Genomic DNA, 24,945 nt, shown 5'->3' on the forward strand with positions numbered 1-24,945 from the left:
CAGGCAGAAATTTAGACTAGCCTCTTTCAAAATGTATACTTTAGAATATAAATGCTATGAAATTTAATGTGTAGCACATAGTACTTTTCTGACAGTTCATTTGCCCTTTTTCTGTCATAAAGTGGCATTGTTTTTGAGAAAAACTCCTTGGCACACAAAATACATAAATATTTGAGCTTATACCTTCATATTTCACAGGAAGGACTGCCTCTTTATCCCATATTTAAGAAATGCAAAACAAGCTGACTTTTGACATTTAGATAATCAGATTGCTAGTTTTTAAGGCATACTTATTCACAGTACATGCCACCAAATCTGCACAGTTGACATTGTTTATTTTCCTAAGAGTGTGACTTTTCTATGTAGTCTCATAATTAGAATCTCTTTTTTTATGAGTTGCATTACATTGGTTGATCCATTTGGTATTTTTTCCCCCTTATTTCACTTCTTAGAATGTCTTTGAAGAACAAAAGATAAAATTCATATTTGTTGAATAAGTTCAACAGTTTTTCTCTTGAGCTTAGAACTTTTATATTAAAATGTATGCACCTATAAGTGAGATTAATTGTGACTAACATTCAGATTTTTAAATAATGGTCATTTTGTTTTCTTGGAGGATTGTCTTATCTTTTGTCACTTCAGAAAGTAGAACTTGCCAAACTGTTTAGAATTATTAGTTTTATGTGCAATATCATGATTTGCATTAGCTGTAAAATTCCGAAAGCTTTTCTCTCTAGGCATTTAAAATAACAAAAAACCTCACAGATTATTTTAAAGCTTTTAGAAATATGATGTAAAGTTTTAGAAGATGATGATGATGGTTATCTTCTTAAATAAAGGTTGTACTGTGAACTTCAGCACATAAAGTAACTTTTTTTTTTTTAGCTGCCACAGCTAGTTTATACTGATTTATTCATTCTTACCTATTTTCATTGATTGCTTGTTGTCTTGTAGGAGTCAACCTGCCCCTCAAAGGGTGATGGAGACAATTCTAACTAGCAAACCACAGTTTCTACAGCAACCCTTTTTTTGATCTCTTGAGTCAGTCCTGAAAACTTCGATGGTACAGACCATAAGAGGCTGACACATACTGGCTTTAGTCTCAGGAAAACCTGAACTTAAATCTCATCACTGATTCTCACTGCCTATGTGATTATAACTTCTCTGTCCTTCATTTTTCCCATCCCTAAAATGGTAATAAACCTGGAATTGAGATTTTGTAATTCACATGGATTGTGTGAAGATTAATAATGTATACCAAGAACTTTATAAATATTAAAATACTTTACATAAATGGCAGAGCTATTATTATTTGAAATGGTAATAATATCCAGATCATATCATAGAAAACATAATTGCAGCCCAATTTATATCTTTCAATTCTGCATTACAAAAAGTTTTCCTTTAACTCAAAGCTAAGTTTTTTCACTAAACTGGAACTTGTGCTCCATTTAGGGATGAAAATTGATGACCTGTTTCTAGCAGCCTTAAAAAGTATTCTGTGTTTCTCTTGGAGATCTACAAAGAAATCTCATGTAGTTTGAAAGATTTTTATAATTCTTCCAATAGACTTGGGGTGGAAAATGCCATCTGCATTCAGAGAGAAAACTATGGAAACTGAATGTAGATCAAAGTATAGTATTTTCATTCTCCCCTCCCCACTCCACCCCCCCCCTTTTTTTTTTTTTTTTTTGCTTTTGCTTTTGCTTTTGTTTTCTCATGGCTTTTCCCCTTGTGGTCTGATTTTGTTCTTGCCTAGCATGATAAATATGGAAGTATATTTTAAAGTGTTGTACACGTATAACCTATACCATATTGCTGGTTGTGTTGGGGAAGAGGAAATTAATGGAGGAATGAAGAAAAACTTTAGACACAAAATGTTACAGAAACAAATATTGAGAACTATCTTTATGTGTATTTGGAAAAATAAAATATTATTGAGGGGGAAAAATGGTTGTTTCTCTTAGACAAATATCTAAGCACTCCAGTGTACCTCATAGATTGTGAAAACTTATTACTGATTAGAAAGTTTTTCCACTTTTCAGAATGTTTTGAGTGTTCTTTGTGGCTTCGAGTCAGAGTAAAGATATATATAGAATAGCAGATTTGGACATATTTTATGATAGTTCTATATTATTTTTCCTTAAGGATCACTTGATGTTTTGCATCTTATGCTTAGAATTAGTTTTTCAATGAGAATTCAGACCCTTTTCTTTTAGCATTCTCTCAAAAGAAGAGAAATGAGAGAGTCCTAGCACTGCATATACTATCTATACTTGGTTGCTATGATAAATTGTTTTCTTTTGTTTTTTACTCTTAAAAAAATTAGATATAGTTGTCTTCATGGGAAGGGGGAAAGGGATGGAGGAAAGGAATATATTGTGAAATGATATAAAAAACAGTAATAAAAAACTATTTTAAAAATGCCATCTTAAAAACATTCTAAAATTGTTTTTTTTTTCCCTTAAAAAATACAGCTTATGATTGATACTCCCACAAGTCCTGTTACTAGTGGACTTCCATTATTCTTTGTGATAACCGTAACAGCCATAAAGCAGGTATGGATTTGGTTCCCATCATTAATTCTTTTCTCTAGAAGTTATTTGTAAGTCCCTAATTTTTTTTCTGTTATATAATAATTTATAGTGTGGGATTGTGATAATAATTTGAGTAAGAAAGAAGCAATATTTATTTTGCTTTTGAAAAGAGAGGTAGTTTGGGATAGTTGATAGAGAGTGGAGCTCTAATGTAGGAAGACCTAGATTCAAGTGCTCCCTTGAAGTATTCTGACATGTCATTCTGGTCAAGTCATTAACTTTAAAATTAATTACTCTAGGAACTCTCTTGTAGACTATATTATAAGTTGCTCAGAAGTAAAGCATGTTAGGAGAGAGAGAGTGTGTGTGTTTACTTACCCAGGAGTTCACTATACCTATGAAATAACAGAACCATTGTTGAAAGCCAGTTAAAATCAGGCAGTTTATATAGAGTTCAGACATCTAGTGTTAAATACTTTTATCTGTGTATTTATTAATTTAGCTTTATACCTATGGAACATTTCATTGGGTTATAAAAATGGTACAGATACAGTCTAGACAAAGGGCTCTCTTGGCCCCCCTCTAGCATGGGTTTCCCTTTGTAGATCTTTACCCCTTTATTTTTAATCATTGCCCTGCATTGGACAATTTTTATCTGGACTCACCTTCTACTCACCTTCCACTTCTACCTCCACTCCTGTTGTTGTTGTTGTTTTAATTTAGAATTTTATTTTTCCCTAATTATATGTAAAAACAATTTTTAATATTTTTTTTGAGTTTCATATTCTTTCCCCCACTCATTGAGAAGACATACAATTTGATGTAGGTTATACATGTGTCTTCATGTGAAATGTTTCCATGTTAGTCATGTTGAGAAAGAAAACACAGGTAATAATTAGTCCTTCTCATCCCCACTTGATGAAGAAACAGAAGCTCTCAGAGATTAGATACCTCATTCATCCTACAGAGTAGCCCTGTGGTAGGTTCCTGGTCTAGGTCTGCTTCTCCCAGTTGCCCCATGGTCAAGAAGGCTCAAGACTAGGGTCTAATTAGCAACTTAGAGAAAATTAAGAAGGGCCTGCAGTTGACAAGAAACATGTTGCATTGAAAGTCTCTAATCATCAGATTGTGGCTTTATTGGGCACCATTTGAGTGACACTCCATTTTGGTCAGTAGACTGCTGTAGATTAGATTGTTTGGAGCATATCAGGGAACGAGGACAGTGAAGAAGGGAGGACTGTTCTCCGGCTCCTAAGACCTGGGTTTGACTTCCAGTTTTGGCACCTGCCAGCTGTGTCCCTGGCCCATATTCCAGGAATATGAGCTTGATTTTCTAAACTGCAAATTGAGGGTCATACTTTGATCAACTTCAGTTGAATTCATCAAGTACTCTTTAAACAGAGTTTTTATAAAGTAATTTATAAGCCTTAAAATGATCTATAAATACAAACTATTATTATTAACCTACTATCTTCATAGCCCTTTGTTTTGTTCTGCTCAGTAAGATATAACTTTGCAGAAGAAGTTTGTAACTTTCAATGTAACCCAATTACGACACAGTAAAGTTAGAGACTGACCAATTTGTTTTACATAGGGAAAAAGAGAGGGAAGAGGGGCAACTTGATAACTTTAGACTATACATTTCCACCATTAGGTTAAGGTCCAAATTAAGGTCCCTGAAGCCTGTGGTGCTAGAATTTGAATCCTTCCAAATCTAGCTGCCTTCTGTTGTGCCATATTCTATTGGAAAACCTGGCTCGTTTTGAGAAATGAAAGTGGCTTAAATGCTTGTAAAATGCTGAGAATCTTCTTACCTGTGTATCATGAACTATCTTCTTGAAGAGAGTGCTGGTCGTGTTGAGCTCTGAGCAATCGCACCAAAAAATGAAATTGAATAAATGCGAACTAAGAAGAAACGATTGGTTTGTGGTAGAGGAGTAATAGCAGAATTAGCAGTCTGTGTACACCCAGTTATTGACTGGTTAGAACAAAGTTAAAATCCAAGTCAAAATAGGAGAACAACATGAGAGGATGTTGTGGGAAGCAGTTGCAGTGGTTTTATTATCCTTATCTGTTTAAATGAACTGTCAGTGCTGAAAAGTTGGAAAGAGAAAAAGGGAAATCTCTTGATGTGTGTTCTCATTTTTTCATGTTTAACTGATATAGTAAAAGTTTAACTGATACAGTCATCACCATAACAAGAAACCAAAAAGATCCCAGAGGTTGCCTTGTCTAGGATGCACTTGATCTCTGCCAAGTAGAGAGAGAACTTGTATTATCTTCACTAAGAACAATAAAATATTAGATTTTAAACTCATTTGTAAAACATTGAAGATAAAGATATGACAGAAGACTGTTGTGGCCCTCTTAAGAGCTCAAAGCATAAAAGCCCTTTGATCTCAGAGGTGAGATGAATGAGGTAGGAGACTCCCAGAGTATGAAAAGAGTTCCAGTTTATTATGCTGTACAGCCTTGTTGATAAATATTTTTGCATGGGTGATCAGCGCTCAGAGAAGCAGCTCGTGGGCTTTGCATATGCATGGTATCTGCCAATGAGAGAAGAGCCAATCTAGCAATTCAGCAACTTGCTCACAGGTGACAGGCTTTGTCAAGGCATCCCTGTTCACAAGCCATTGGCTGTGAGCCTCAGGTTCACCTGTTCCTATGGTCATAAATCATTGCTCCTTGCTCAACAAGGGCATTTCTGCAACATAGCAGAAAACTTATTGTGCCCCAAAGGTCAAGGTGGCCTTAGTACTCCCTCTCAACAGGGTCCCATACCCTAGCAGAAGACTAAGAGCATTATCACCTTATAAAATAGAGAAAGTGAAAGCCCAATGAAGAAAAGAATGGCTTTTTGGAAAATGGTGATGGGATGATTGGGAGAGCAGCCAAAATCCCTACTGGGGGATTTCCATAGAGCTTCTGTGCTGAAGGCACCACAATCTTGAAAGCAATGAACAATCACTTTACAAGATAACTCAGAAAGAGCAAAGATACCCAAAGAATAGGAGCGGGATGGGAATCAAGGGGTAAGTAATAACTATTAATAGGCAGTTAATAGAAAATCCATAATTACCCATCTCATTAAAGTCTTTTGTGAGAATAAACTATCCTGCAATAATTTAGAATATCCTAAATGGAACTATGAGTAAGGAATATATAGACATTTACAAACCATTCTCTGTGTAGAACTCCTCCTCCTAGTTACCCTTTTGATTGGAAGGAACAAAACAAGATCTCACTAATCCTTCTGTTTTTAATTACCAAAAAAAGTTTTTGATTTGGGCAAAACACAGATTTTAAAGGCTTTCATCCAACATGGAGGTTTATATCAAACTTCCTTAATGCCAGTGATTGAGACCAGATTGAATTGCCTTCAGAAAATTGCATCACCCCTTTAATGACTCCAAACTTCTTCAGGAAAAGCAAAAGCCCCTTTTAATATCAGTAGTCTATTGTTGTGGCATGATTACAAGCATCTTTTATGTGCTAGATGCGAGACTAAGGTTTGGAGATACAAAGAAAGGCCCACGTGGTGTCTGCTCTCAAGAAGTTCAGTGTAAAGTGGGGAAAAACACCCAAACTACTGTGCACAGGATGACATAGAAGTGATCCGGGGGGGAGGCACCAGCCTGAAGAAGGACCAAAAAAAAGGCTTCAGCAAAAGGCAAAAGAAGGGATTTTATCTGAGAAGCCAGATTAGGAAGGAAGTGAATTCCCAGTGAGTGCAGCCAGTGAAAAATACCCAGAACCCATAGGCCTGTGTCCCCAAGTCACTGAGTAAGGTGTAAGGAACTAGCCTAGGAAGGGGCTCTGAAAAACGACAACTTTGTAGTGTGTTCTGGAGAGAGGAAAGAGCAGAGGGAGGGACATGGTCAGAATTGTCCTTTAGGAAGATGAGCCTAACAGATACTTGAGGGAGAGAGCTGAATGGGGGGAGGTTTGAAGTAGGCAAAGCAGCCAGCAGCTATTGAAGTATCCCCAGGAGGAGGTGACAAGGACTTTCATTGGGATCGTGGCAGCCTGGGCTTGTGAGAAATTGGAACAAAGGAAGAATTGAGAGTGTTTAAAAGTTACAAAAACAATAGTTTAATTTTTCTGATCTTATATTTATAGGGATATGAAGACTGGTTACGACACAAATCGGATAATGAAGTCAATGGAGCACCTGTTTATGTTGTTCGTAGTGGTGGCCTTGTGAAAACTAGATCAAAAAACATCCGGGTATGCATCTGGTAAATAATAGAAAGCAGTAGCTTTGGGATTGTTTGACTTAGAATTGTAATCTGCTTCTACCCATTGAAATTCTGTCATACTCTAAGATGTAATGGAATTTTTTTCCTAATGTATTCCTCTGTAATTTAAGACATTTTAATTTTTCAAACCTTTCTTTTCCCTCCTAGGTAGGGGATATTGTCAGAATTGCCAAAGATGAGATTTTTCCTGCTGATTTGGTGCTTCTGTCTTCCGACAGAGTAGATGGTTCATGCCATGTTACAACAGCTAGTCTAGATGGAGAAACTAATCTCAAGGTGTGTATTATTGAGTAGAATTTAATTTAAGGATTTAGGGATAAGGAATATATTTCCAAATCAAGATACATAGTTTGACAAATGTTTTTCTTTTGTTTTTAAATTACAGATTTATTCATATAAATTACATTGCATTTAGCTTTTCATTTTATAGATATGGAATTCGAGAGTTAGACTGAACTTTTGCTATCATCTAATCTAATTGTATCTAGTCCAAGTGTCATGAACTATGTCTCCAAAATTTCTGTCAAGTGATCACTCATCTTACTTTTTTGAACACCTCCAGTAATGGGAACTTTAGTATGCTTACTTTTTAAATTTGGTTCCTTAATCCCTAGTGCAGCACTTCACACACAGTAGCTTTTGAATAAACACTTGTTTGTCAACTATACACCATGTCTAGCACCTTCTAATTGTTCATCAAGAAAAATTTCACACATATAAAGTGTTGTTGTTGTTTTAAAATAAATGACAGTCCTTTTGGCCTTGATAGTGTTTTACATTAGAAAACATGGTTTTCTAATACATTTTTTAAAATCATTCTCTAACCCTATCTCTACAATGAAGTTATTGAGTATTATTATTCTGTATGTTGATTTAATTTTGCGGGTCTTATATCTAGTTTTTCATAAGCTCGATTTGTTTTCATGGTAATGTTTATGCAAATACTTATCATAAGCGTAATAATATGAGATACTAAATGTCCCACAAAATATTTATTGTTTCTTTTAATTGAACAATAAAACTAATTCTACTAGTTTGTTTATTTGGTTTTCCAAGGGCAACGTATGAGCCATTCTTCTTTCCACTTGGTTTTGTTTATATCAATGATGTCATGATTGTTTCTATGGAACAACGTCTACCATTTAGTTATTGGACAAATATCTCACAAATAGAATACTAGTAGTTAAATTAATGCTTATGTACTATCTAAAAACTATATGTTTTTAGTAGCTTTATTGCCTTTTCTGATACTTCTATCTTAGATGTAGAAAAGGGTCACATAGGAATGTGGAAAGGAAAGATTTTTTTATATTTTTGCTTTGATTCTTGGTTGATACGGTTTAAGATCTAATATGGCTGATTTAATGGTGATGAGTCGCTAATCATTAACTTGGTCCCTGGAAAGTACGTATAATTTGTTGCCTGGACATTTTAACTAAGTTTCTAAAATCAGCATATAGAACACTTCAGAACTTGTACTTTATTTGAATAGCCTTTAAGAACCCAGGGTTTCCTCCATGCCACAGACAGGTAGTATTTGAATGGCACTTGTGGGGTAAGGTCTAATTTGTCTTTCTGCAGTAGGATCTCTTGGTTTTCTTGATTGTTACTCATATTTTGTATATTTGTGTATGGATATCACAAGCCATGGGTTTAATTACTATATCCTTCATAGATTTTTTTTCTTGTGAATTCTGAGTGTCTCTACCATATACAGATAGTAAATTCATTATTGATATGGGAATTATTTTGGAAACAGCTTTCAGATTGACAGAGCAAGGTTCAAAATTGATATTAAATTAGAGAAAGGAGAAAGCTACAAAGATAGTCATAGACAATACAAATAGCTCCTCCTTATCCTATTTAAATAAACATACAGATAAGTTATGTGATCTCAGTATTTACTTTAAGGTTTGCAAAGCATTTTATAAGTGCTTATTTTGTCCTCACAAGAATCCTGAGAGATAGGAGCTGTTCATCTCCATTTTACAGATGTAGAAACAAAGGTGGGGTCATATAGCTAATAAGTATCTGAAACTGGATTTGACATTAGCTCTTCCTGACACAGTTCCACTGTTCTACCTACCAAGCTACCAACATTAAAGTAAGATGCTGTTATTACTGCCATTTATTATCAAAATAAGATGATTGCTTTAGTGAGGAAGCCACAAGAGCCCCAAATCACCTCAGCCATCAAAGATTTTATTTCCTTGCCAAGCAAAGATATGTTATGTTCAAGGGCAACAATGGTTTTTAGGATATAAGCCCACTTAGAAAAAGTACAGAGGAAGAAGAAAAGATGTTGAATGGGATCCATTTCAAAAACAGTTTAAAGCATCAAGTAAGCCTGAATAAGTAAGCTTGCCTAGAAATCCAGATGAATGAGAGCATTCTGAGAATTAAATCAAATCAGAAAAATAACACACATGTATATGAAATGGAACAATGCTACCATCACATTTGAAACGTGAACACTTCAGTTTCTTTTCTTTTTTTTTAATTTTTATTTAATAATTACTTTATATTGACAGAATCCATGCCAGGGTAATTTTTTTACAACATTATCCCTTGCACTCGTTTCTGTTCCGATTTTTCCCCTCCCTCCCTCCACCCCCTCCTCTAGATGGCAAGCAGTCCTATATATGTTAGATATGTTGCAGTATATCCTAGATGCAATATATGTTTGCAGAACCGAACAGTTCTCTTGTTGCACAGGGAGAATTGGATTCAGAAGGTATAAATAACCCGGGAAGAAAAACAAAAATGCAAATAGTTCACATTCGTTTCCCAGTGTTCTCTCTTTGGATGTAGCTGCTTCTGTCTGTCATTTATCAATTGAAACTCAGTTAGGTCTCTTTGTCAAAGAAATCCACTTCCATCAAAATATGTCCTCATACAATATCGTTGTCGAAGTGTATAATGATCTCCTGGTTCTGCTCATTTCAGTTAGCATCAGTTCCTGTAAGTCTCTCCAAGCCTCTCTGTATTCATCCTGCTGGTCATTTCTTACAGAACAATAATATTCCATAACATTCATATACCACAATTTACCCAGCCATTCTCCAATTGATGGGCATCCATTCATTTTCCAGTTTCTAGCCACTACAAACAGGGCTGCCACAAACATTTTGGCACATACAGGTCCCTTTCCCTTCTTTAGTATTTCTTTGGGATATAAGCCCAATAGAAACACTGCTGGATCAAAGGGTATGCACAATTTGATAACTTTTTGGGCATAATTCCAGATTGCTCTCCAGAATGGTTGGATTCGTTCACAACTCCACCAACAATGCATCAGTGTCCCAGTTTTCCCGCATCACCTCCAACATTCATCATTATTTTTTCCTGTCATCTTAGCCAATCTGACAGGTGTGTAGTGGTATCTCAGAGTTGTCTTAATTTGCATTTCTCTGATCAATAATGATTTGGAACACTCTTTCATATGAGTGGTAATAGTTTCAATTTCATCCTCTGGAAATTGTCTGTTCATATCTTTGACCATTTATCAATTGGAGAATGGCTTGATTTCTTATAAATTTGAGTCAGTTCTCTATAAATTTTGGAAATGAGGCCTTTATCAGAACCTTTAACTGTGAAGATGTTTTCCCAGTGTGTTGCTTCCCTTCTAATCTTGTTTGCATTAGTTTTATTTGTACAAAGGCTTTTTAATTTGATGTAATCAAAATTTTCTATTTTGTGATCAGTAATGGTCTCTAGTTCATCTTTGGTCACAAATTTCTTTCTCCTCCACAAGTCTGAGAGATAAACTATCCTATGTTCCTCTAATTTATTTATAATCTCGTTCTTTATGCCTAGGTCATGGACCCATTTTGATCTTATCTTGGTATGTGGTGTTAAGTGTGGGCCCATGCCTAATTTCTGCCATACTAATTTCCAGTTATCCCAGCAGTTTTTATCAAATAATGAATTCTTATCCCAGAAGTTAGGGTCTTTGGGTTTGTCAAACACTAGATTGCTATAGTTGACTATTCTGTCTTGTGAACCTCACCTTTTCCACTGCTCCACTAATCTATTTCTTAGCCAATACCAAATGGTTTTGGTGACTGCTGCTTTATAATATAATTTTAGATCAGGTACAGCTAGGCCACCTTCATTTGATTTTTTTTTTTCATTAATTCCCTTGAGATTCTCGACTTTTTATTGTTCCATATGAATTTTGTTGTTATTTTTTCTAGATCATTAAAATATTTTCTTGGAAGTCTGATAAAACACTTCAGTTTCTGATGTGCTGTAAGAAATAGAAGTGGGAACCACACTCCAAACAATGAACAATACAGCACTGGTGTGTAAACTCATTCATAAAAACTCCTGGAGGCAAGTAGTGGAAGATTTGAACAGTATAGAAGGAATGTCTTAGAGAAAGAATGAGAATTCAGTTTGCCTAGATTATCCTTAGAGTACTTAAGGGTGAAAGGAGGAGAATTAATAGACAAAAAATGGAAAGATTTCTAGAACATATTCTTTTCTCTGTCGGCAATAATGGAACCACTACATTTGGACTCTTACTATCATGTCCCAAATATGCTACAAAAGGATGTAGAAAAATGGCATCAAACAAAACAAAGATGGTAAGAGCACCAAATAATGTTACAAAAAATCAGCTTAATGATATTTGCAGATAAGAAACAACTGATTAGCACTGTGAGTTGTTTCTGAATCATCTGTCTCTACCATCAGATCAACAGCTTTCCATACTAAAGATACCAGTGCCAAATTGAAGATAATGTGGAGCAGAGATGAGGCAGCATCTGCCTTATTTAAACTGTTAATACTTAAAATAGGAAATGGATTAAAGAATGGACTCAGGCTATCATTTCCTAAGAGAGTTTCACTGAAGTAAATTCATTTCAATGAGAAAGAGAGACTAGAAGCCCTCATCGTGCAAACACTCAAGTTTTGCAAAATGGAAGGAGATGGCAGCCAACAATGGTGCTGCTTTGGAAGATAAATTTATTTGTAAAATTGCAGTAGGAGAAGGGCTGTACATAGTGAGCATCACAAGGGGGAGAAGTGAGTTGGGGCAAAATATGTGTTAGTGAAAGGGCAAGAAGTCAGTTAACCTAGATTATCCTAAAGGCATTTAAGGACGAATAGATAAAAAAGGGAAAAGATGTGAAAAGTTTTCTAAGACCAACCCTTTTCTTGGTCAGTGGCAGAGGGACCGCCACATTTCAAGTCCAGCAGTGTGTTTCTTTCTTGAAGTAATGAGTATTCTGTTTTCCCATGACCCTAGACTCAGCTCAGACCAGGGTTTTACAGGTGCTCAGTTCCCAAAGGGCGTGATCAAGGGCAAAGCTGTGACCCCAGTTTAGGGCTAAAAAACATGCTTGTGAACTTGTCCCTGGCTATTCGCTCAGGGAGACATTAATGAGATTTAGCCTGTCTTGTCTAGCTGGGAAGTTCTGCAGCTTTAGAGAGGCACAAGTGCAGGCTCCTCATCCAGGATTTTGGCCTAGTGTGGGCCGCCACTGGCCCATTGCCTCTTGTTTGCTCCTTGTTTCTTTTTTCTTTTCTTTTTTTTTTTTTTTTTTAATAACTTTTTATTGACAGAACCCATGCCAGGGTAATTTTTTACAGCATTATCCCTTGCATTCACTTCTGTTCCGATTTTTTCCCCTCCCTCCCTCTACCCCCTCCCCCAGATGGCAAGCAGTCCTTTACATGTTGAATAGGTTACAGTATATCCTAGATACAATATATGTGTGTAGAACCGAACAGTTTTCTTGTTGCACAGGGAGAATTGAATTCAGAAGGTATAAATAACCCGGGAAGAAAAACAAAAATGCAAGCAGTTTATATTCATATCCCAACGTTCTTTCTTTGGGTGTAGCTGCTTCTGTCCATCTTAGATCAATTGAAACTGAATTAGCTCTCTTTATCGAAGAGATCCACTTCCATCAGAATTCATCCTCATACAGTATCATTGTTGAGGTATATAATGATCTCCTGGTTCTGCTCATTTCACTTTGGCTCCTTGTTTCTTGCTCATGACTGCTTTTCTCCATGATTTCTGGGAGCAGCTTTCCACCTCCATTCCCCTCCAATCTCTCATCTAGAACTAGTTAGTGAATTTATTTCTCTTTTTTGTATTAGTCCAGGGAGCCCCAACATCCTTTTTCTGCCCAGAGGCCCAGTCTCCATCCTCTTACTCCATCCTTGGGTGCTGAAATTCTCTATGCTGCATGGTCCTGACCAGACCAATGTCCACAGACTTGTCTGTATCTCCCTATGCCAACTGGACTTGGAAAATGATTCACTGTTAAAGGTCCTGATAAAGGCCTCATTTCCAAAATTTATAGAGAATTGACTCAAATTTATAAGAAATCAAGCTATTCTCCAATTGATAAATGGTCAAAGGATATGAACAGACAATTTTCAGAGGATTCAGAGGAAATTGAAACTATTACCACTCATATGAAAGAGTGTTCCAAATCATTATTGATCAGAGAAATGCAAATTAAGACAACTCTGAGATACCACTACACACCTGTCAGATTGGCTAAGATGACAGGAAAAAATAATGATGAATGTTGGAGGGGATGCGGGAAAACTGGGACACTGATGCATGGTTGGTGGAGTTGTGAACGAATCCAACCATTCTGGAGAGCAATCTGGAATTATGCCCAAAAAGTTATCAAATTGTGCATACCCTTTGATCCAGCAGTGTTTCTATTGGGCTTATATCCCAAAGAAATACTAAAGAAGGGAAAGGGACCTGTATGTGCCAAAATGTTTGTGGCAGCCCTGTTTGTAGTGGCTAGAAACTGGAAAATGAATGGATGCCCATCAATTGGAGAATGGCTGGGTAAATTGTGGTATATGAATGTTATGGAATATTATTGTTCTGTAAGAAATGACCAGCAGGATGAATACAGAGAGGCTTGGAGAGACTTACATGAATTGATGCCGAGTGAAATGAGCAGAACCAGGAGATCATTATATACCTCAACAATGATACTGTATGAGGATGTATTCTGATGGAAGTGGATTTCTTTGACAAAGAGACCTAACTGAGTTTCAATTGATAAATGACAGACAGAAGCAGCTACACCCAAAGAGAGAACACTGGGAAATGAATGTGAACTATTTGCATTTTTGTTTTTCTTCCCGGGTTATTTATACCTTCTGAATCCAATTCTCCCTGTGCAACAAGAGAACTGTTCGGTTCTGCAAACATATATTGTATCTAGGATATACTGCAACATATCTAACATATATAGGACTGCTTGCCATTTAGGGGAGGGGGTGGAGGGAGGGAGGGGAAAAATCGGAACAGAAGCGAATGCAAGGGATAATGTTGTAAAAAAAATTACCCTGGCATGGATTCTGTCAATATAAAGTTATTATAAAATAAAATAAAATATTTATTTAAAAAAAAAAAAGAAAAGAAAAGAAAATGATTCACTGTGATATTTTTACTTGGATTTTCTGACTAGACTTGGTCCGGCGCATTGTCTAGATCTTTGTGGAGAGCGGTTGTGATAGAAGAGTTGGACTACCATTCTTGCAACTCGTGACCAGCCTGCTCTTATTAATAGTTGATATTTCCATAGTGTTTTAAGGTTTCTAGCACATTGTGTTTAACCCATTTCATCTTCACAATACTTCAAGTGTTTTCCCCTTTTTACAAGTAAACATGAAGTTTACAGATTATGACTTTTACACATTGAGATCAGAAGCTACGTCTTTGCTTATTGAAAGTTTTCTTTTCACTGTTCTCCTGTCATAAAGGAGCTTAGATTCTATGGGGAGAAATATACAAATAATTATAAACTCTATGAAAAGTATTTAATATAAGAAATTAGGTTTCTTATATGTTTTAATAATATGTTAATAATTATGGTGTAGTCTGCTTAAACCTATTTTGCTTTCTTAAGATATCTTGTGGTCACTTATAGTTTGGTTTCAAGATCATGATGTTCTGCAATAGGCAGTCATATAGCATATTGACATTAAAAGGGAGAGGTGCAATGTCCGATCAGTGTGGAATCATTGAAGGCTCTGTAATTTACAGAAATGTGCGTCAGCATAGTTGCTTTTTCCTGATCTTCCTTCATTTTTTATCTGCAGTGTCTTAGCTATATTTCCATACATATATACATCCAAGTATTTGGCAAAATCTGTACATTGAGGTTTTTTTTGGTTTTGATTGTTGTTCACTTTGTTTTTCATGTGTAGATGGCTACTGGAGTAAGAGTAGATCTTATGGAAGGAGTACATAGTATTTCAGGGCTTTTTGCCTTCAGCACTTCATATGCCATAAACATATTTCTAAAGATTTTCATTAGTTATTGAGTACTACAGGGATTATATCTCATTTTTTTGTTTGTTTTTTGACATGATTGCTGAGAAATGGGATTTCAATTCACATTTGCCATATTAAGAGATACTATTATTATTGTTATAAATTAGTTATAAATAATATTCAACTTTTGTTTATTCCTACTTGCTTCTGCCCCTTATTTTTGAGCCACAACCTTTGGAGCATATCTGTAGAGTTCTGCTTCTTTGCTTTTTCTTTTAGAATCTCCCTCCATGTCTTCTGCAGTCATAGACTCTCTGCCATTTAACCTCTTGCTAAATATAATTTAGTAGAATGTTATGATCTGAAATGGAATGTCCATTTAAGTGGACAGTTTCCTAGCTTTAAATTTCTTGAATTTTTTTGTGTTGTATTAACATAGCTTTTATATATTTTTTTTCTTGGTTCTTTGAAATGATTACTGTTGAAGTGAATACAAGGGATAATGTTGTAAAAAAAATTACCCTGGCATGGATTCTGTCAATATAAAGTTATTATAAAATAAAATAAAATAAAAAAGAAATGATTACTGGTCATTAAAAGTGGAACCAGGTCTTATTTGACCTCTACCTTAATTCATGATAAATTAGGGTTTTTCCTTGTAAGTTTAGAATCATTTCATATATTATACTATTAATGTAGAATTAAAGATACTGTGGGGCACTAGGTGGCACAGTGATGGGAAGACTCATCTTCCTGAATTTAAATCAGCCTTCAGAAACTTACGTGCTGTGTGACACTGGGCATGTCTCTTCACCCTGTCTGCCTCATTTTCCTGATGTATAAAATGAGCTGGAGAAGGAAATGGCAAACATTCCAGCATCTCTGCCAAGAAAACCCCAAATGGGATCACAAAGAGTAGAATTTGATTGAAAATGACTGAACAGTAAAGAGATACTTTTAAATATAGTGTAAGTATGAAGAGAATCTGACTGGAATTTAAGAGACCCGAGATCTTCCTACCTCCTCTAGCTGTGTACCTCAGGCAACTATCTCTTGGAAGCTGTTTTTTGACCCGTAAAATGAAGAGGTTTGGACTAGATGATTTGTAGGTTCCTTGATATTGGTTTCTATCTCTGAGTTTCTCCGAGGATCATAGTATTTTTTAAATCATTATTTTATTTTATTTTCAGACACATGTGGCAGTTCCAGAAACAGCAGTATTGCAAACTGTTGCCAAGTTGGACACACTCATAGCTGTGATAGAATGTCAGCAACCAGAAGCCGACTTATACAGGTGATTTTTTTTTTAATTTAAGTTTTTATTGATAGTTTTTATTTTATATTACTGTTACTTGTCAGTATATCCCTGTCTTCTACATGTCTCAGAAAGCATCCATATAACAAAAAAGTCAAAAAGATAAATCGGTCAAAAAGCATTTATTAAGCACCTGCTATGTCCTCAGGCACCATGCCAGTTGCTGAGGATACAAAGACAAACTAGTTTCTACTCTCAAGAAGCTCACAATTCTAACAAGTGTACTTATATAAAATAAATCCACCATATTTTGGGGAGAAGAGAAAAAAGTACATCAAAAAGGACTTCATGCAGAAGGGGACATTTCATTGAAGGAAATCGGGGGAAAAATTTTTCAGCAAAGTCTATTATTGTTCAGCACTTACAGTTTTCTAGGCACTGGGGATACAAATGAGAAGATTGAAACAATCCTACACTCAAATAGATCATGTTCTAATATCCTTTAGGACAGAGAATTAAGAAGAAGGAAAAAACAGTTCAGAAAAACCAACATATCAAGTCTAACATCGTTAGCTCCCAACCTCTGCAAATAAGGGAGGAAGAGTACATTTTCTTAGATCTTTGGAGGCCTCAAATTAAGTCATTATCATTTACCAGCATTCAGATTCATCCATATACAGTGGGATTAATTCCATATATATATATATATATATATATATATATATATATATATATATATATATATATATATGCCATGGATAGTCTCCAATATCAGAGATATTTGATGTATTTTCCCCCAATTATCTACTTCCTTTCTTCTAGTTGTATATGAATATGAATTCATGTATATGAATTCCATGCAAAAGCTTTTCCCTTTTTTTCAGAATTATCTTTTAAAAAGTTCTTTGTGATTCCTTCTTAATTGCTTTATTGAAATTCTCTTTCTTAGTCATAGTTGTGAAAGGTACCCCATAATTTTTTATGGTGTTGCTTCTAACATTCATTTCACGTATCCATTTTGATATTCTTTTGGCATTTGTTTGATGTAAGATGTTGACTTAAACTAATTCTAATTTACTGATGTCATAAATAAACTTTAAATGATATTTTGTATTTTTGTAACATCTTGAATTTTGTAGATTCATTGGAAGAATGATACTGAATCAACAAATGGAAGAAATTGTAAGGTAAGATACAAAGATTTATTTTATTGAATTCTTTTTTAATGAATTTTTGCTGTCTTTTGGGTTTACCTGCGTTGTCTTTAGACATGTTCCCAAAATGAACCTTCTCTTATATCAGAACATTTTTCCCAACTTGTAATTGTACCTGACAAAAGTGTGTGGCACTCCAAATCAATGAACCCTATGCCATCTGTGGAAAGGAGGTTGCTGAGACTGTTTATTATATAAATTCAGTGTTCACCTTCACTTTAGTATTGTTCTCATTTATATATTGTAATTCTGTATAGTGTCATGTTACATTTAAACCATTCCCTTAGAGATAGAATTGCTGTTTGCTTCCAGTTTTTTTTTCTTTTCTTTTTAACTACAGTCAATTGAAAATATTCAATTTGCTCAGAATATTTTGATATTTGTGCTGCTTTTTTTCCCCTTCATTGACCTTATGTGCCCAGCAGTGGAATCTCTTGATTAAATTACAGTAGTACTTGTCATTAATTGGTTTCGTAAGGAATGACAAGTGGCAAAAATGATGAGTACTGAATGAATTTTCCATAAGGAATACATCTCCAGGCTGTAGCCTAACCATTTCTCTCCCTTCAATTCCCCCAAGGGGCAAAGGGCATTTACAGCCATGAGAAACAAGTCCAACAGTCTCCTTCCTTCTTTATTCAATTCATTTTTTGAATCCTTGTGACCCTTTCACCCCCCACCTTTCACCATCCAAACCTCCCAAGGTGGAGGTGGAGGCCATGATCCCGGGCACTCCATTGCCCAGGGCTCTGGTACTGCCAGGAATCCTGGGTCTGGGGCCCCTGCTTCCACCCTTACTGCTGCTGTTGCTGCTCGGACCACTGTTGCTGCTCAGCAGGAGCATGCCAGATGCTTCCTTCCAGTGCTTCTGTTTTGAGAGCAAGGAGACTACCCATGACAGCCACATCATCCTGCAGGAGCTGCCCTGGGCTCTGCCTGCTGCCTGAGGGGTACAACTCCAGCATCATGGGTTCTAGCCTGGCAGTCCTGAGCACCCATCCTAGTCAAGGGCAGCAGCAGTTGAGCAGCAAGCCTGGCCAGCCTTACCCGCACTGCTCAACCAAGACAACAGCTGTGTGCCATAAGGACTGAGCAAGCATAGATTGCTGAAGCACTTTTTTTCTTCCTCAAAATGCTTCGAATATCGAATTTGATGAATTTCAAATCAAGTGCTAAGGTACATGCTCAAGGTCCTTCTCCGAGTAATTAGTGGCAGAACCAATACTTAACTCTCAGTCTTCTATCTCTAGATCCAGCACTTTTTCCAAGGCTACTCCACATCTTGTTAGCTTATGTGATCCTTATCTATATTTTCCCATGAACACCTCAAGAGGAAATCCAGCTAACTTAGTGAGCCCTTCCATTAAACCTCTTACAACAGGGTTAAAATGCAACCTGGGAGCTGTTGATTTCTGCTTTCTTACTCTTCTCCCATAATCAGCCCATCTCAGTTTTTAGTTGGGATTTTTTGGAGGAGAAGAAAGACTATCTTTTATACTATTTCTTAGGCCCCATTTCCCCCATTAATATGTTCTGATCTGTCATTATTATTATTATTATTATTTTTTTTTTTTTTGGAAATGACTCCAAGCTCTGTATGTCCAACCCTCCTCTCCCTCCTGAACTCCAGACCTGTAGTACCAACTGCTTTTTGGGCACTGTAGTGTGTGTGATGCATTGGAATTAAAGCAACCTTTGGAGTTAGAGGGCCCAGAGCTGGGCATCGAGTCCCAGCTTCTCAGGGCCTCAGATTTATACTCAGGTGAAGAGGCTAGATTAGGTCAGAGGGCATGGATATTCCGTTTCCTTTTCTCACAGTTCCAAATTATTTTCCAGCATGGATGAATCACTTTAAAAGTTACCAGCAGTATGCATCTTTTCCTCCCATTCTTGTATTGTGACTATTTCTATCTTTTGTCATTATGTACAATTTGCCAGGTGTCAGGCAGTCAGTCTATGCCTCCAAATTATTCTCATTTACATTTCTCATAATAATGGCACATGGTTATTAATCATTTATAGCTTTTCTTTTAAAAATTGTTTGTTTATATTCCTTGGATCATTATTTCTTGGTATAGCACAACATACTAGATAGTATACGGGGTTTAGAGGGAGGAGTCAGCAAGATATGGCTTCAGATCCTACCTCTGAATCAGAGAGCAAGTAGGTACCAGAATCAGGATTTGAACTTATGTCTTCCTGACTCCAAATGTAAAATTAGACACTGTCCTTCCTGGAGAGTTTATTTCATCAGTTGGTGAACTCTCTTGTGCTTTTATTGTGCTGAAATTATTTTTGTAAATATTGGGATTATTAGTTTGTAAACATTTCATGTCTATGCCATGAATTAAATGTCCATCCCTAAAGCTTGCAATATTTTGGAATCTAATCATTTTTAATTAAATTTTTTTCTTTGTGTGTGTGTGTGTGTGTGTGTGTGTGTGTGTGTGTGTGTTTGTCTGTCTTTTTAGACCTCTTGGGCCAGAAAGTCTCTTGCTTCGTGGAGCCAGATTAAAGAACACAAAAGAAATTTTTGGTTTGTAGACCTTTTAAAAGTCTTCATCAAGAACAAGGATTCTTAACAAACAGAAGTTTGATAACTATGTTTCAAAAAGGATTGCTTTTCTTTGCAATTTACTGTATACATTTTAAAACATTTTAAACATATTTAATAATAACATTCTAAGAAAGTGTCTATAGGCTTCACTACACTTCCAGAGGGGTCCATGACCCAACAAATGTAAAGAAATTCTGTTCTAAAGTCTTCACATGTGGTATTAGGAGCCATAGTATTTAGATGCATTGAATGTTTTACTAAAAATCCTTGTGCAACCCCCCATTTTCTTCAAAGTACACACAACTTTGAAATAAGTAGATGTAATTGCTGTTCTATTTTGATGTTTTTGGCTCCTGTTTTATGTTTGCATTTTATATGAATTGCCTGCCTTCTACATTTTATCATCTAAAGGCTTTTTCTGACATTGTTTTTGATATCTGTGCAACAGGACTATATTGTAAATGAATTGAGTTCTTCTTACTGTCTCATTCGCATCCTTCTCAGTTTTATATCTCCAGGTCTCTCATTTGCCCTGCCTAACTCTTTGATTGTGCTCTCTGCAATCTCTCCTTGTCTTTTTCCCTTCATCTTAAATTTCTTCCATCTCCTACTACTCAAAACTACTACAAAAACCTAGTCCCCTGCTAGAAGGCGCTACCTCCCACATTTCCCTCTCCATTACTGAAAGTCTGCACCTTCTTTCATGTCCCAATCCCACGTATGCCTTCTTCTGCATTCTCCCTTCCAAATATCCTGTGCTGACATCATTTGGCAGTCTTGTTTTCCATCCATCTGGATCACCTGTAGAAGCAAAAGCGCAGAATAAATTAAGAAAGGTTTAACTGAATTGCTTAGACCTTTAACTTTAAGCTACTAATTGTTGATCAAGACTAATGACTTGTGTCAATGCCAGCATATGCCACAAGATAGTAGAATTAACATTTTTTGCTACTTACCCAGATATAATTGCTACCTGTTTTTCGTAAATTTATTTTGAGTCTTTGTAACTCTATAATACTTTTCTCATCTTGGCATCCTCAAAACTATAGTAGATTCTTAGGATATGACATCATACTTGTATCCTTGATTTACTTCTTTCAATTAGATAGTCTTTTATTCCCTTAATGCAGACCTTGTAACCTGCTTGTAATTTTCCAGAAGCCCTTCTATAAGGTATTTAAACTCCATACCTGGTTGATCTGACTTGGCTGGTAAAGGAATTTTTTTTCTTCAAGTAGCTATTTATGCAACTAAAAATTTAACATGTTTTGAAATGTGTTATTTCTATTAGATCTGTTCACCGATAATAACTCAGTGATTCATGCTATTCATATCTTAGTTGTAGGATCACAAGATTAAAAGGGACCTCAGGAGCCGTCTTGTCTAAAGCATTTTTTATAGATGAAAGAACTGAGGCCCTAAGGGTTGAAGTTATTTGTTCAGTGTAAAACAGGAAATGACAGAACCATGATTTGAACCCAGATCTTTTTCCTTCAGATCCAGTACTCTTTCTACTGTGTCATGGCACCTCCCTTCTTTCCCAAGATTCCTTTTTCCCTGATCTCTGACTTTGTATTTCATCATTATTGATTCCCATTATTTGCACCTTTTCCCAATTCAAATGCTACACACAAAGATTCTCCCTTTCGAGTCTTAACTCTGTAGTTAAAAAATTCAACTGTTCATTATCCTCTATTCTTGAATACCTTGCACCTTTGTCTTCTTATCTCTTTTGTTTTGTTCCTCCTCATCATCTGCTTTATTACTTCTTACTTTCACATACTGCTGAATATCAGTGGAAGAAGTCTCATGATTATTAACACATGACAATAACTATTAACTAGGTATTAACTAGGGCCATTACAATTATGTGATCACTACTGAAGTTTCATTGGTCCATTCTTTTTTCTCTTCCCTTACTGATACTCTTATACCATTCATAGCATTTTTTTCTAAGCCTTTATTCCTCAACTCTTACAAACCATCCCTCTCATCTCCTTCAAGAAAGCACTTTGCCTCCGGCTTTACTGTCTTTTAAATAGACACAAATGTTCATGTTTCCTCTTCTCCCTTATTCAGCATATCCAGTCCTCTGGACTTCATCCCCCATTCTCTCTACTCCTTAACTCTTACTTAATCAGTGACCGAAGGCCTCAATTCTTTTCCAGGGCCATTTCCTTTACTTGTTTTTTTGACCCTATTACATTAGATATTGAATAATAAGTATACATATATTATACTTAGTTTTGACTAAGCAATTTTTAAGATTTTTTCTGATTTTAAATCTGGTGAACCTATAACAAGTAACTCAGCTGTCCCATATTATTCATTGCCCCTTTACACCAGCCAGCCTTAGGCATGCATTATTTTCCAGTGTTGAATTAATAAAATGTAACCTCAAATGAATCAAGTTTTATTGACAAAAATAAAATTTGTGTGTGTGGAGGGGGGAGGGGTTGCTTATAAAAAATGCCAAGTTTGATTTTCTTTTGTAGGTGTTGCAATATATACAGGAATGGAAACTAAGATGGCATTAAATTATAAGAGCAAGTCACAGAAGCGATCAGCAGTAGAGAAGTAAGTGTTTTAATGTAAACTGTTTATTTTTAAAGTGGCATAAGTATGTATTATATTCTTCCTCTTGATTTCTGTATAAGGATACCACTATCTTCACAGTCTCCTGGCATTAAAACCTCGGCATTATTTTTATTCCTCCTTCCTTGTTCCCCTTATATAATTAGCCACCAAATTTCACCATTTCTCCTTGTAAAATCTCTTATCTCTGTCCCAGAAGAATAGGTGCTTAATAAATGTTCATTGATTGATTGGTCCTTTTAGTTTCCATTGCCATCATTCTAGATCACTCTGTCGGTGTATTTTGACTTGATCTTTGGAAGTAGCTTCTTCTCCCTATTCTCTCTCCTCTGAATAGAGTCATCTTCCAAAGCTCTCTAATATTTTACTTCCTTACTCAGAATTCTTCCCTAGTTGCATTTTATTAATTGTGTTAAAGTTAATCTTTTTAGGAAAAGGTTGTCATCTAAAGCCTTAACCCTTAAAGTACTTAACCCTTCTTTCCAGTTACTTTTCTCAAATCCTCTGCTTCAACCAACCGGAATTCCTAACCAATCCCTGAAAATGTTCTACTCATTCACTTTTGAATTTTAGTTGAAATTCTTCCTTCTACTTGAAATTATTTCCTACTTTTTGATCTTTTGGAATCTTAGTCATTCTTCAATCACTCATTCTTCAATTCATTCAGTCAATCAAGTATTGTTTCTTCAGAACTCATATATTCATTGCTGCCTTTCCTGTAGTGCCTATCTTGTTTCATACTATATTATAGTTAATTGTTCATGTCTATATCTTATCATTTCAGTTGGATTATAAACCCTTTGAGGATAGGAACTGTAATGATACAACTTAATTTGCTTTATAGGAAGTGAGATATTGGGTAAAACCTAGTAAGAGGAAGTCAGGTAAGCTAGAGTAAAAACATGGTCTCCACCATCAAAGAACTTATATTCTTATAGAGGAGACAATATGCAAACTATGTGTTGCAAGATGTATTCAGATGAGGTGGAAAGTAATCTCAGCAGGAAACTAAAAAGATTCTCCCACAGAAGGTGGAATTCAAGCTGAGTTTTGAAGCAAGCTTAGAGAAGCCAAGAAGTGAAGGTGAAAAGGGAGAAGATTCCAGGAATAAGCGAACAGCCATAGAATTGGCAGAGTTGGGAGATGAAGTAGTTTGTGCTAGAAAAAGCAAGAAGGTCAGTGTTGCAGAATTGTACCCTGCATGGAGGAAAATAAAGTATAAGGAGGAGACAGATTAGAAAAGGCAAATGGACACCTAAATAGAGAAATATTTATTGCTTATGAATAGTTCAAGCCAATATAGTAAAAATGACTATTGATTGGTATGATACAGAATAAGTAAACTATCAAAAATTACTTTATAGAACTTGAAAAAACAATAACAAAATTAATCTAATGGAACATTGAAAGAGATCAAGGATATCTGGGAAAAAATGGGAAGGAAACTAGGGTGACTGGTAGTATCCAATCTCAAAATATGCTACAAAGCTATAGATGTTTAAAGATAAATAATTTGGTACTGGCTAAGAAAGAAGTAGAGAGGTTGATCAGTGAAGCAGATTAGGTGTACAATATATATAGAAGCAGATGAACACAGTGCTTCTAATCTTTGGGAAATCCAAATATTACAGCCATTTAGTGCAAGAATGCAAGACTATTCACTGAAAATTGTTTGCAAAACTGTGAAACAGTTTGATAGAAACTAAGTATAGACCAACATCTTGCATGATATAAACCAAATGGGTATATGATTTAGATTTAATGGAGGACATCATAAGCAAATTAGAGTAGCACGAAAGAAAGTACTTCTCAGATGTATGGATAGAAGAGTTCATGGTCAAACAAGATAGAGAGGAACAGGTAACTTAAACCATTGCAACTAAAATTAAAAGAGAAATAGGATATTGGGAAATATTTATAGCACATTTCTCTGACAAAGATATAATTTCTAAGATATATAGGGAATTGATTCAAATTTATAAGAATAAGAGCAATTCCCTGATTGATAAATGATCTAAGGATATGAATTGGCAGTTTTTCAAAGAAGCTATCAATAACCATATGAAAACATGCTACAATAGAGAATGTAAATTAAAACAGCTCTGAGGTAACACTTGACACCCACAAAATTGGCTAAATAGACCAAAAAAAGAAGGAAAATGGCAAATTCTGGAGGGCTATGGGAAAACAGGTACTTTAATGCACTATTGGTAGATCTATTACCTGATCCAACCATTCTGGAAAGAATTGCTTTCTTTTCCC

General features: G+C 35.7%; 1 protein-coding gene across 5 annotated transcripts in view; it reads left to right on the plus strand.

Moving 5' to 3' along the window:
- The window catches only part of ATP11B (ATPase phospholipid transporting 11B (putative)), a 123,745-nt gene that overhangs the window by 37,749 nt on the left and 61,051 nt on the right, over positions 1 to 24,945 (plus strand). For all 5 annotated transcript variants that reach the window (XM_051983239.1, XM_051983236.1, XM_051983238.1 and 2 more), the window contains 7 exons: positions 2,478 to 2,558; positions 6,657 to 6,764; positions 6,944 to 7,072; positions 16,253 to 16,356; positions 17,457 to 17,504; positions 20,003 to 20,067; positions 22,584 to 22,665. In XM_051983239.1, coding sequence (XP_051839199.1) covers positions 2,478 to 2,558; positions 6,657 to 6,764; positions 6,944 to 7,072; positions 16,253 to 16,356; positions 17,457 to 17,504; positions 20,003 to 20,067; positions 22,584 to 22,665 — 617 coding nt within the window. The remainder of the gene's footprint in view (positions 1 to 2,477; positions 2,559 to 6,656; positions 6,765 to 6,943; positions 7,073 to 16,252; positions 16,357 to 17,456; positions 17,505 to 20,002; positions 20,068 to 22,583; positions 22,666 to 24,945) is intronic.

The sequence above is a fragment of the Antechinus flavipes genome, chromosome 3, assembly GCF_016432865.1.
Source record: "Antechinus flavipes isolate AdamAnt ecotype Samford, QLD, Australia chromosome 3, AdamAnt_v2, whole genome shotgun sequence".
Lineage (NCBI taxonomy): Eukaryota > Metazoa > Chordata > Mammalia > Dasyuromorphia > Dasyuridae > Antechinus > Antechinus flavipes.